The 12,334-nt window shown below is 44.5% G+C and overlaps 2 protein-coding genes and 1 non-coding gene across 3 annotated transcripts; all 3 read left to right on the forward strand.

Annotated features, from left to right (window-relative positions):
- The first annotated feature begins 813 nt into the window (after window positions 1–813).
- Window positions 814–9,633, forward strand: slc7a9 (solute carrier family 7 member 9). The gene is made up of 14 exons (XM_067248871.1): window positions 814–833; window positions 1,888–1,950; window positions 3,258–3,365; window positions 4,509–4,656; window positions 5,402–5,644; window positions 5,782–5,907; window positions 6,402–6,501; window positions 6,627–6,671; window positions 6,761–6,884; window positions 7,609–7,712; window positions 7,837–7,933; window positions 8,084–8,233; window positions 8,526–8,700; window positions 9,277–9,633. Exons 3-14 carry the CDS (start codon window positions 3,264–3,266, stop codon window positions 9,336–9,338), a joined length of 1,476 nt encoding a protein of 491 aa, XP_067104972.1. The 5' UTR covers window positions 814–833; window positions 1,888–1,950; window positions 3,258–3,263; the 3' UTR covers window positions 9,339–9,633.
- Window positions 9,634–10,163: 530 nt separating this feature from the next.
- Window positions 10,164–12,055, forward strand: nudt19 (nudix (nucleoside diphosphate linked moiety X)-type motif 19). Its single transcript, XM_067249187.1, has 4 exons — window positions 10,164–10,206; window positions 10,769–10,946; window positions 11,150–11,357; window positions 11,537–12,055. Exons 2-4 carry the CDS (start codon window positions 10,770–10,772, stop codon window positions 11,755–11,757), a joined length of 606 nt encoding a protein of 201 aa, XP_067105288.1. The 5' UTR covers window positions 10,164–10,206; window position 10,769; the 3' UTR covers window positions 11,758–12,055.
- A 183-nt stretch (window positions 12,056–12,238) lies between these two features.
- Window positions 12,239–12,311, forward strand: trnav-cac (transfer RNA valine (anticodon CAC)). The gene has a single exon. It is a non-coding gene; the product is annotated as a tRNA-Val (tRNA).
- Window positions 12,312–12,334: the final 23 nt, after the last annotated feature.

Here is a 12,334-nt window from a genome sequence, read left to right on the forward strand (position 1 = left end):
TTAAACTAAATTTACATTTACATTTAGTCATTTAGCAGACGCTCTTATCCAGAGCGACTTACAGTAAGTACAGGGACATTCCCCCGAGGCAAGTAGGGTGAAGTGCCTTGCCCAAGGACACAACGTCAGTTGGCATGACCGGGAATCGAACTGGCAACCTTTGGATTACTAGCCCGATTCCCTCACCGCTCAGCCACCTGACTCCAGTCTGTTCAACGTCAAGGAACCCAGAGATTAGACGGATGTAGGAAGGTATTTTATAGGCACTTGATTCATCTTCTGGGGGAAATCGTAGCGTTAAGGCACCGTATAAAACAGGAATGCAAAAATTACTGGGTTAGGACAAACTGTTCACTTGATGTACACATTTGGGGACAGTATATCTGCTACTCTTCTGACCCACTCACTCTCACACATACACACACACACACACACACACACACGCACACACACACACACACACACTCTCACACACACACACACACACACACACACACACACACACACACACTCTCTCACACACAGTCTCTCACACACACACACACACACTCACTCTCTCTCACACACACACACACACACACACACACACACACACACACACACGGGGTGTCGGATGTCCCTATCAAAGGGGTATTGTGAGTCTAAGGTGTGTTCTCTAGGATAGGGCGGCCCCCCTCCTCTTCTTCAGGGCCCAACTTCCAATAGGAGTCAGATGAAGTCTTAAGGCCCCTCCCATTGTATGTGTCCAGTCACAGTCAGGGCAGACAGACTGTGAGAAACTACCATTAGGCTGGTATTGGATTCAGGACTGTAACACCGAGCTGTTGACTTAGGTGAGTGTCTGTTCCTAATACCTGGAAGCAGAGGCATGTAAAATAGCAACGAAAAACATTGTTTTTTTTGAAGTTATGTGCAGATAGACTTTTCGTGTAAATGATTTAGCAGAGCTGTAGTTTAGAGAGTTAAACCACAATTGAGTATTTCCAACAAGGTGTGCAAGTTCAGTTTTTGGCATTGTAACATCTCCTGGACAAGACCTGTTGTTTTGGTTGCTGTCACGGTAGCTTGCTGTGTGAACAGTGTTCAACCCTACCATGGTCCTTACAGCTCACTCCCTACTTGTCCGGCTAGCTCCTACCTGTCCGGCTAGCTCCTATCTGTCCGGCTAGCTCCTACCTGTCCGGCTAGCTCCTACCTGTTCGGCTAGCTCCTACCTGTCTGGCTAGCTCCTACCTGTCTGGCTAGCTCCTACCTGTCCGGCTAGCTCCTACCTGTCCGGCTAGCTCCTACCTGTTCGGCTAGCTCCTACCTGTCCGGCTAGCTCCTACCTGTCTGGCTAGCTCCTACCTGTCCGGCTAGCTCTTACCTGTCCGGCTAGCTTCTACCTGTCCGGCTAGCTCTTACCTGTCCGGCTAGCTTCTACCTGTCCGGCTAGCTCTTACCTGTCCGGCTAGCTTCTACCTGTCCGGCTAGCTCACACTGAAGGCAGAGGAACTTTACACTTCAAACCTGTTAGTAAGTGAGAGTGCAAAAACGTGTTGTGTTTGTGTTTCCATGTATTAGTATACTTGTGACAACAAAATCGTCCCTTTAAGTACTGAATATGAATAAGAAGAAAAAAGCCTAATAGTAGCCTGGAGTCAGGTGGCTGAGCGGTTAGGAAGTCGGGCTAGTAATCTGACAGTTACCGGTTCCATTCCTGGCTGTGCAAAATGACGTTGTGTCCTTGGGCAAGGCACTTCACCCTACTTGCCTCGGGGGGAATGTCCCTGTACTTACCCTAAGTCGCTCTGGATAAGAGCGTCTGCTAAATGTAAATGTAGTAATCGAAGGAGGACACTCACCTGTGGTTAATACATTTTCATTGTGGCATTTTGGGTGTTTCAGGGTCCAAAAAAATAACTGAAGACTTTTCTGTATTGAGACCAAACCGCTGAAAACACATAAAGGGTGAGTAAATATTACAAATATTTATTAATAGCTGATAACTACAAAAACAAAACAGAAATGTCTACAGATCACAGTTCCAGACAATGTAGAATGTCTTTTGCCAATCATTTCTCAAAGTGATAAACATTTACGTACATTTATTCATTTAGCAGACGCTTTTATCCAAAGCGACTTCCAAGAGAGAGCTTTACAAAGTGCATAGGTCACTGATCATAACAACATTGCGAGTAGCCAAAACATGAAGCACACATTGTGAACAACCAAAGTAAGTGCCAAAGGGAAGAACCATAAGAGCATGTAGTTAAACAAGTTACAATCAAACATGTCCTCAGTTTTACTTTTATGACCTGTAAGCTGATGTTTTTTTCAAGGGAGCCTGACTTAAGTGATATCATAAAACAAGCGACGGGATGCACTTGGCCTTGACAGACGGTGATGACTCATTTACACCCACTTACGTGTTTACCATTCTCTGGCGCCAGTCTGCCAGCAGCCATTGACAGGTCAACACTACATATCTATATACCTCTAAAAGCACGAGTGGTAGGAGGAGGAAGTGGGTGGTCTCGTGGGTGAATCAACTTCAGGGCTCAGACGATGCTGAGGTGACTGAACCAGCCTCTAACACACGCCCCAACTGCTCTTGGAAGGCCAGGACTAGTGGAAGGGGTGTAAATGTATGACAAGTCTTGCCCACTTGTGCCAAGTGTACTACCCGGTCCTCTCGGACCAGCACTTAGTGCCACATGAGGTCACGTCAACCTGCGGTACTGGGATTTGATATTCAGATTTCTCTCAATCCATTACCCTTCGACAGGACTTTGTACGCTTACCCCAACACTAATTTCCCAGAAACAAACCCCACCCCTTTCTAACGCACCGTTTCCACACTAAGTGGGTGTTTCAACAGCTGTTGCTAAGAAACAGACACCCCTTGGCGAGAGCTGTGAGGTTTCCCCGGAGATGCGTTGGACGTGACTGTGTAGGAACTGGACGTGCTAATGCTAGCACATTGCGGCGCAGCTGTTCTGCGATCAAGGCAAATCAACTGAAGCTGTGTATTGTTCGACATAAAACTCCAATCAGTTCAATATGAACTTCATTCAACACCTGCTGTTGCAACATGCCAGTCTTGTTGCTGAATAATCTACAGCCGTATATTGATCATGAAAATGTCTCTTTTTATTTTAATATGTATGTTACTTCTACATGAATTTGTGTGTGTGTGTTTATGCATGTCTGTCTGCTTGTCTGTGTGTACATGTGTGTCTGTGCATGTGTGTGTGTCTGTGTGTGTGTGTCAGCAGGTTGGCATGGACGACAGCAGCGTGAGGAGGAGGAAGGATGCAGGGAACGTGGCCTCCCTCTCCCCCACTACAGAGGAGAAGGTGAAGGCCACAGTGCTGCAGAAGGAAGTAAGGTCCTTTGTTCTCTGTGTGTGTGTGTGTGTGTGTGTACATGTTCCATGTGCATGCGTGCATGTCTATCTGTGTGTGTGTGCATGCTCCGTGTGCATGCATGCATGTCTCTGTGTGAGTGCATGTGATAGCCACCAGTGTCTCTCAGCTCCTGAGAGACTGTCCCAGTGGATGTTCACACCCCTTAGATACTCACACACACGCACACACACACACACACACACACACACAGTGGCTCTCACGGCCCCACACAGCCCCCCGTCTCACCCCAGAGGGACCAGCCTGTACCTTCCACTGTCATCTCCATTTAGATCAACACTTCTCCACCCACCCCCCACCCACCCCCCGACCCATCGATGTCACTTGTTCTCTTGTTCTACTTCCAGATTCTTCCTCTTGGAAGTTGGCCTTTTGTCCAGAGGACTCAGTGAGCACCCTAGTTAATGAAATGGGTTGTTCATGCACATCGATTCTCAGCATCTGAGTATGCCAAGATAAAAGAAGGTCACCGACGTTAGGAATGGCGCTTGAGTTGTCAAGCTCCACGGCCGCTGAACAAGTACACCTCAGAAAAAATAGTCAGGAGAGTGGCAATATGTTTTAGAGTTAGGAAAGCAGAGTCGATGCTTGTGCATCAAGCTTTATTGATCTTTCATAACAAACAGAATGGCCAGTGTAAACCAAATTAATATACTTTTTATGTAATAAAGTCAATTAAGTTTATAGGGTAAACAAGTTCTGACATCTGGGAACTTCAGCCACAAGGGTTTTGACACAATAATATTGTGGTACAGTGGGTTAAATATTGACCTTATGAAAACATTGTCTGACTAACTCAGGGAATCGATTGTGTGTGTTAAAATGAATGCTAAACAGAATGTTAAAATGCAGGATCAAATCTATACATTTTAAGAACGATTCATCCTCAAATTCACTTTCACGCTATATCAGCTTTATTCCTAATTTTACCCAAATGTTTGATTGTCTGGTATTATACTGACCGCAAAAAATCATTTAAAAAGAAGAAAAGGTCAGTCAGTCATTGATGGGGAGAGGAGACACATTGTCTATGGGAGAGCAGCAGGAAGTCGTCATCCTAGCCACATCCTGTCTGGATGACCACATCCTGTCTCTCTGCAGGTGGGTCTCCTGAGCGGAATCTGCCTGATCGTGGGCACCATGATCGGCTCAGGGATCTTCATCTCTCCCAAGGCCGTGCTGGAGCGCTCTGGGGCGGTCGGACCATGCCTGTGTGTGTGGGCAGCCTGCGGGTTGCTGGCCACTCTGGGTGAGAGAGACGACACACACACACCAACCACACACCACACACACCCTCCCCCCCCCCACACACACACACGCACACACTGGAGACTTACAAGTGTAGACAAATGTTCGAACACACATAGTAATAAAAGAAAAAGCAGGCCACACTCTGGCCTGGTCTTTTCTAAGATATCCATGACTACATTTCTGTGAGGAGATACTACAGCGGTCTGCAAAACAATTTAGTGAAAAACAATCATAGTAAACAGAAAAGGCAAATCCATTTACAGGAAAAAATATTTGCTATTGAGCTGTAAAAATGAAAGAACGCGTTAACAACCCACAAAGTATGTCATAAATAAGAGACTTTCTTCAATCCTGAAACCAAACAACAGACAGATTTGATGTCAAGGATTTTATCGTTTGTGATCATGTAGAAATGCTAAAACTGTTTTTATGCCGTTGACCTGTTTTTGCAATTTAGACCTGTTCTGAAACGTGGCCATTCTCAGTCATATAACAATAAGTAGTTTAGTCCTTGGGAAAAATGCCAAGAATGGGATAACAGCTCAGTAGGAGAGACTGTGTCAGTGTGTTAAATCCCACAAGACCTAGAAGAGGGAGGCTTAATCAACCTGACACAAACTCAGCAGAATTACCAGGAGTCAATGAGGAAAATCCCTTCCTGTCTATCTGTGACTGTTATTTCTCTCTCTCATTCCCTCATTCTCTCATTCTCCCTCCCTCCCCCCACCCCCGTCTCCCTCTAGGTGCACTGTGCTATGCGGAGCTGGGCACCATGATTACTAAATCGGGTGGAGAGTACCCCTATCTGATGGAGGCCTTTGGGTCCATCGTGGCCTACCTGTACTCCTGGACCACCATCATGGTCCTAAAGCCCTCCTCTTTCGCCATCATCGCCCTCAGCTTTGCGGAGTACGCATCCACTCCGTTCTACCCGGGGTGCCAGCCTCCTGTAGTTGTCACTAAGTGTCTGGCTGCAGCTTGCATCTGTGAGTCTTAATATACTTTCTTTTTGTCCAAAAATTGTTGCTCAAGGAGTGCCTCAGTAGCTCACTGGATACGTGTGCAAACTGTGTTTCTACTCAACTTTTTCCTGACTAGCTTTTTTTCCTCCTTCATCCTTCAGTATTGATAGTACTGGTCAACTGTCTTAGCGTCAAGCTGGCCAGTTACGTCCAAAACTTCTTTACCGCAGCCAAACTCTTCATCATTCTTATCATTGTGGTGTCCGGCATTGTGCTGTTGGCCCAAGGTAGGCAGTCTCCTCATCTGTCGGAATTTAGGAGAGACGACTATGGAAGCAAATCAGTGACAGAATGTTTTGAATTTTAAAAGGCATTGAATACTTAATATTGACGTCTAAACATTAAACCGAATTAGTTGGTTTTGAATTCCCCTCTTTAAGATCGAAATATGAATTTATTTCAATGTAAAGAAAAAAAATATTTTGTGAAAAATAATTTTGTGATCAGAATTTTGCTGTTTGAATTTGACCAACCTGAATATCTGAACCTTGAATTTTTTGATCAGAGTTTTGTAAAAAACAAATTAAGAGGTGAATTAAAAACCAACAAATTCAGTGGTATATACATTTCAATATTAAGTATTCAATGCCTTTTAAAATTCAAAACATTATGTAACAGATTTGCTTCCATAAACAACAGTAAACATGTAATAACAGTATTCTGTTTATGGTTTATAAAAATGTTATTGTAAGTTGTAACCATGTGTGTTTGTGTGTGTCAGGGAACACACAGAATCTGTCAAATGCCTTCGAAGGGTCATCGACCTCTTTTGGCAACATTGGACTTGCGTTTTACAACGGCCTTTGGGCTTACGATGGGTGGTAAGACTCCCTGTCAATTCTTATAAGTTCTTCACTTACTGTAATGTTTTATGGCTTTAAGTTTTTTGTTTAGTCTTGTCTGGTAAAGAATGACATGGTGACACCATAAACTGTTTGTCCTTCAGGAACCAACTTAACTTCATAACTGAGGAACTGGAAAACCCATTTAGGTGAGTGAAGTTTCATTCTGTAATTGAGCTATGTCAAAGTGTGTTTATTTAGCGGAATCTACCTTTAACTAATTGTTGATCTCCACTAGGAATCTTCCCCTGGCCATCATCATCGGGATTCCCCTGGTGTCAGTTTGCTACGTGCTGGTCAACATTGCCTACTTCAGTGCCATGTCCGCCACAGAACTGTTACAGTCTCCAGCCGTCGCTGTGGTAATGATAACACCGTCATGGCGATTGATGCTGTGCTCCACTCACTGATGCTGTGCTCCACTCACAGGGTCGTTCCCTTGGTAACAGCATCCACAAGGGGTCAAGGGTGTGCGAGATATTGAAAAGACCGACCATACATCTCTGTTAAACATGACCCGTAGTCCCAAACATGCTTTATTGGAACCATGTATCGTATTATTCATTGTCGTCGTATTACGCTCTGTGTTTCTCTGTATCCATTCACTTTGATTACAGAAGGACAGGCATGGAGGAGCATGCTATCAGTTCAATTTCAGTTTGTCTGTGGGGCGTTCAGAACCTGGCGTCTAGGGGCCTGGGTGTTTGGTTCCCCCAGGTGGGGAAGGCTTTCTGAAAGGCTGAGCCTGACAGATGCATGATAACTGTGTTGTCTGTGGTCGAGGATTTGCTTTATTTTGTATTTGAAGAAACACTTTGTTGTGTTGAAATCCTTTGACCTTTGAGCATTGGAGAGCCTTTGTTGCTTAACCCTTGTGCTGCTTTCGGGTCATTGTGACCCACTGCTGTGGTGCTATCATTACACTGATAAATGCATATAAACATCAGAGCCTAGATGGAAACCACACCATTAGTGGAGTAAGACGATTTCTTCTTCAGGTCTCAGCCAAACAGGGTCAGGGCTGTAAAACAAACATTGCCTTGAACCCATGTCTCCTCTGACAGTTTGATTTACGTCCCCCCTTAGACTTTTGGTGACCGGGTGCTCTACCCTGTGTCCTGGGTCGTCCCTCTGTTTGTGGTCTTCTCCACGTTCGGGGCGGGCAACGGAAGTTGCTTCACCGCCGGCAGGTGAGGGAATTTACTGGCAGCCATTTTGAGAGACTCAATCAAAAGGCTCCTGTCTTCTGAGGCATGTCGGCGTACAAAGCCGTTTCTGGTTGGCCTAAATGAAATTGGCTGTAATTCCTCTTAGGCTGACCTATGTGGCTGGAAGGGAAGGTCACATGGTGAAGATCTTGTCCTACATCAGCCCCAAGTACTACACTCCATCCCCTGCCCTTATCTTCAACGTGAGTCCTCCATGTTTAATAATCCCCTTTAGTCTCCACCCGCACTCATCCAGACAGTCATATCGGCATTACCATCTTAAAGTCATGTCCCAGGACCATGTGATTCACTAGTAAGAGTTGACTTCTTATCTTTTTTTTTTGCAATTCTAGGGGATTCTGGCTATTCTTTACACCGTCCCAGCAGACATTAACAGTCTTATAAACTACTTTAGCTTCGCCCAGTGGGCGTTCTACGGTCTAACGGCTCTTGCTCTCATCGTCATGCGCTTCACCAGGAAGGAACTTCACAGACCAGTCAAGGTACGACAAAACAACGACCAGTGGGGAAAACTCTAATTTCCAGAACACGAAACGCACCTTGTTTCTTGTCAACCAAATCAAACTGCCATCCTGGATATTTAACATGTCATACATCATTCAAGTTCACACACCTCAGAGTAAAAAACACAAAAATGTTATTTTAACAAAACACATTTTATTTAAAAAATATATTAATAAAAACAGTTTTAAAAACAGTTTAAAACCAATTCAAATCCGTCCCAGATGCTCTCCCTCGTGGATGGAACGCTGACATGTTTCTGTGCTTGCTCAGGTACCGATAGCCATCGCCTTCTTGGTGGTGATCGTGTCCTGCTACCTGGTCCTGGCCCCCATCATAGACAAGCCAGAGCTCGAGTATCTCTACTGCACTGTCTTCATAGTCAGCGGCCTGCTACTATACTTCCCTTTCGTCCACCGCAAGTTCGGCTGGACACGCAAAGTCATGAGTACGTGATATCAGTCTTCGTCGCCCAGCACTCGGTCTGAGACACCGATGTTAGCTCAGTGGTTTGACGGTTTGATCATGCATGTTCTAATTCCTCTCTGTATGAAAGCGTCTGCTAATAGGCTACATTATTTTTTATTAATATCTATGAACACCGCTAGCCTCCAATATGGTTGGTTTTGTCTTTTTAACCGTTGTGTTATCTTCGGGTCATTCTGACCCATAAGTCATTGTGACCCACCGTCGTATTGCGACAACTTTACCGCATACAAAAACAAAGTGAAGCATTTTCTTTTAACCGTGGGCTGTCTCAGACCCCCCACATTGCAAAGGTTAAAAGAAAATAATTTGTATTTGTTTTTATATTGGGTAAACACAACGATGGTTCGTTATGGACCTTTGGGTCATGTGACCCGAAGGCAGCACAAGGGTTAAAGTGACCAGGCACATTTGAAATCTCACTGATACCACAGTTTTGTGTTTAGATTTATGCAAGTCCTTATGCTATTTATGCTAAAGAAACTCTTTATATCTGAGGTTTTGTCATTTGGACACATTTAACCGTTGATTTTTGTAGGGCCCATCACCAAGCACCTGCAGCTGCTGATGGAAGTGGTGCCCCCAGACAAAATTGAATGACGAAGACGAATGGACGTTAATGGACAACTAGTGGATATCTAGACTGCTCTTCCACTGAACAGAATATCCGGACAACCCAGAGGAATAGTCTAGATCTCATGCTGGATGCAACAGGGATCCCTCTGATAACTGAAATGAATGTACATTTAATTCTGGGGCTATTTAATCTGGCTTGAACTGCAATTCCTTCCCCTCTGGTCTGGTCCTCTTCGTTGTCTGTCCATGTATGAACTGCCAGCAGTCTTTTGTTTACACCATAGGAAGATACTAAAAACCTATAAAGCTTTCAAAATGCCCATGACTTTTTGTTAGTTTAGTTTTTTCCCCCTCATGCTTTAGTTTTAATGAAATGTTTGATACCACATTCAAGCAATGTGTACACTAACGTTTTACTGCAAATATTGTAAGTTTAAAAGGATACAGACCTCCTTGTTCTCTCTGTTTTCAATGTTGTGCTACTATTGCAGTGTACAACTTCTGTATTTTTGATTGTACGTGAATGAAAGAAAAATGGATTACAGACCAGCACAAACTGTAAATGTTACAATGAATCCAATTAGTCATGTTCTTTCAGTAATCAAACAGTAATCACTAGTTGTTAGAGCAGCTGTATTCTGTTCTTGTAATTGACAGAGAAGCTTGGCGTTTTTGCTTTCTCAGTCAGCCATGTCGGTAGATGGCGCCCCTAAATTCTGCATGAGCTGTCATACTTTTCTTCGCCCTTCCTTGATTTCCTGTTATGGAATTTCCTTCAAAACAACACAGTTCTTGAAGCATTTTGAAAATGGAAAATTAGTACATTCGTTACCGAGGATGAATACAGCTCTGAAACACTGGAAGGAGGCAGCTACTGTCATTATATCTGCGGGTACGAGGCACAAACTTTCAGATGGTTTGTCAAGGTGCCTCGATAAAGGCACCTCTACACCTACAACAGGAATTGAAGGACTGTCAAACTTTCCACATGAGTCCACCTTTGATTATGATGTGCTTTTGTTGAAACGAAGCGGTAAAAGTGGGTTTATGCCTAATGCTTATGTCTTCCCAGGAGGGTTGGTAGAACCTTCTGATTTCTCTAGCGAATGGCTGGACATATTCAAGGCTTTTCGGCGCTCGCCAAATTTCGGTTTAGGAACTGTCAAACAGCCACCGGCAACCAGACCTCCCATTTTCGCTACGGATAGGATGAAACTGGGTTCTCCCATCCCAGGAGATGTGGCTTTTCGAATATGCGCCGTTCGTGAGACATTCGAGGAATCTGGAGTGCTTCTGGCTGTGCCTAAAGAGGAGGAAAATAGTTTACGCAAAACCATTGAGAATACGAGTAGTCAAAACCAGACCGAATTGACAAGAGTATACAATATGTGTGACAAAAGCGAACTCGCTAAGTGGAGAGCGTTGGTTAATAAGAATCCCTCTAACTTCATCAGAATGTGCAGAGAGCTGGAATGTTTGCCTAACATTTGGGCATTGCACGAATGGGGTAATTGGCTGACCCCTTCTGGCGTCTATGAGAAGCAAAGGAGATACGATACTGCCTTCTTCATGTGCTGCTTGCAAGAGACGCCGGACACCCTCCAAGACGAGAAGGAGATTGTGCATTTTAAGGTAAGTCCGTAGTTTCCTTAAATGTGGATTCCCTGACTCAAGTTACCTTTTTCTTAATATACGCTTTAGTCTAAGACCACCTGATATTAGATAGGCCACATGAAACCTAGGCTACCCGTAAAGTAGTCAGCTAGTCAGTCAGCCGTTTAAAATGGGGAGATAAAAAATTAGCTAACGGCTATATCTTTGTCTGCATGGTTCAGTGGTCGCCACCTTCGGAGATACTCCATAGCTTCCTGGGCCGCGAGCTGTGGATCGCCCCACCTCAGTTCTACGACCTCAGCCGAATGTGTCGTTTCCCCTCCTTGGCTCATCTGCACAACTTTGCCATCCGGAGAGCCAGCGAGGGCTGTGAGCATTGGTTACCTGTCCGCCTGGTGACCGACAACGTCTACATATCGCTCCTCCCAGGTGCCCAGATGCTCCCTTCTATACACCTTGATATAACGGCATCTGTCACTGCTTAATTGCTAGGGTGAAGAATTGGTCAAGTGGGAAACTTAACTTCATAAAGGTGCACGGTTCTAGAGATAAACTAGCTACAGAGACGCACACACTGACTCTCTCTCTTTTCCTCTTTTCTCTCATAGGTGACTCCTTGTACCCAGAAGATGGCTCCGGCCAGATCGACATGAACAAGACCACAGATGCAAGCCTCCAGGAAACGGAGCAGGGGAGCTCAGCGCTTCACCGCATAGTGTGCCACGACCTGCACACCGCTGCCGTCCACATTTCCATCACGCCCAAGTACAACCACCTGCTGCCCTTCGGAAACACTTCCCTGCGAAGCGACACCAACAGTCAGCTTTGACCAAGCAGTCTTCCTGTCCTTTATAACTGGGCTCAGCACTCTGGCCAAACTCTTCATTGCTGTACATTAGCCTACAGCAAAACTAATATTTATGAATATTATTAGTAAATTATATTAATATAATGTAATAAAACTACGAAATAAAGTGTCTTGAGAGTAGTATCGCAGAGGTGACGACCATTCCGCAACATCGAATCCCGGCAAAATCACTTCCTATGTTATTTTCTCTGATTTGTTGACTGGATTTGTTTATTGCTGACTTAAATTATATTTATAAATGTGGAAATAAAATATATACTTCTATACACGATTTCCGTCGTTGTTTTCGGGTGACTTTGCTCAAGTAAAGGGAGGTAGACTGAGAAAGTGACCTTTCTTTCACAACAGCGCCCAAAAAACTACCAGAGGCCGTAAAGGTATTACACCAATATTGTGGACTACCATAGATAGATAACTGTGATTTTGTGTAAGTGCGGCATCTGTTTCCGTAGTGTAGTGGTTATCACGTTCGCCTCACACGCGAAAGGTCCCCGGTTCGAAACCGGGCGGAAACATCTTTATTTTCCCCCGCTTTGAA

The sequence above is a fragment of the Osmerus mordax genome, chromosome 13, assembly GCF_038355195.1.
Source record: "Osmerus mordax isolate fOsmMor3 chromosome 13, fOsmMor3.pri, whole genome shotgun sequence".
Lineage (NCBI taxonomy): Eukaryota > Metazoa > Chordata > Actinopteri > Osmeriformes > Osmeridae > Osmerus > Osmerus mordax.

Coding starts and splice junctions, on each gene's coding strand:
- slc7a9 (XM_067248871.1), top strand. CDS start 3,264: ATGGACGACAGCAGCGTGAGGAGGAGGAAGGATGCAGGGAACGTGGCC. Junction 5,908..6,401: donor CATTGTGCTGTTGGCCCAAG/GTAGGCAGTCTC, acceptor TGTGTGTGTCAG/GGAACACACAGAATCTGTCA. Junction 7,934..8,083: donor CCCCTGCCCTTATCTTCAAC/GTGAGTCCTCCA, acceptor TTGCAATTCTAG/GGGATTCTGGCTATTCTTTA.
- nudt19 (XM_067249187.1), top strand. CDS start 10,770: ATGTGCAGAGAGCTGGAATGTTTGCCTAACATTTGGGCATTGCACGAA. Junction 10,947..11,149: donor AGGAGATTGTGCATTTTAAG/GTAAGTCCGTAG, acceptor TGCATGGTTCAG/TGGTCGCCACCTTCGGAGAT. Junction 11,358..11,536: donor CTACATATCGCTCCTCCCAG/GTGCCCAGATGC, acceptor TTTCTCTCATAG/GTGACTCCTTGTACCCAGAA.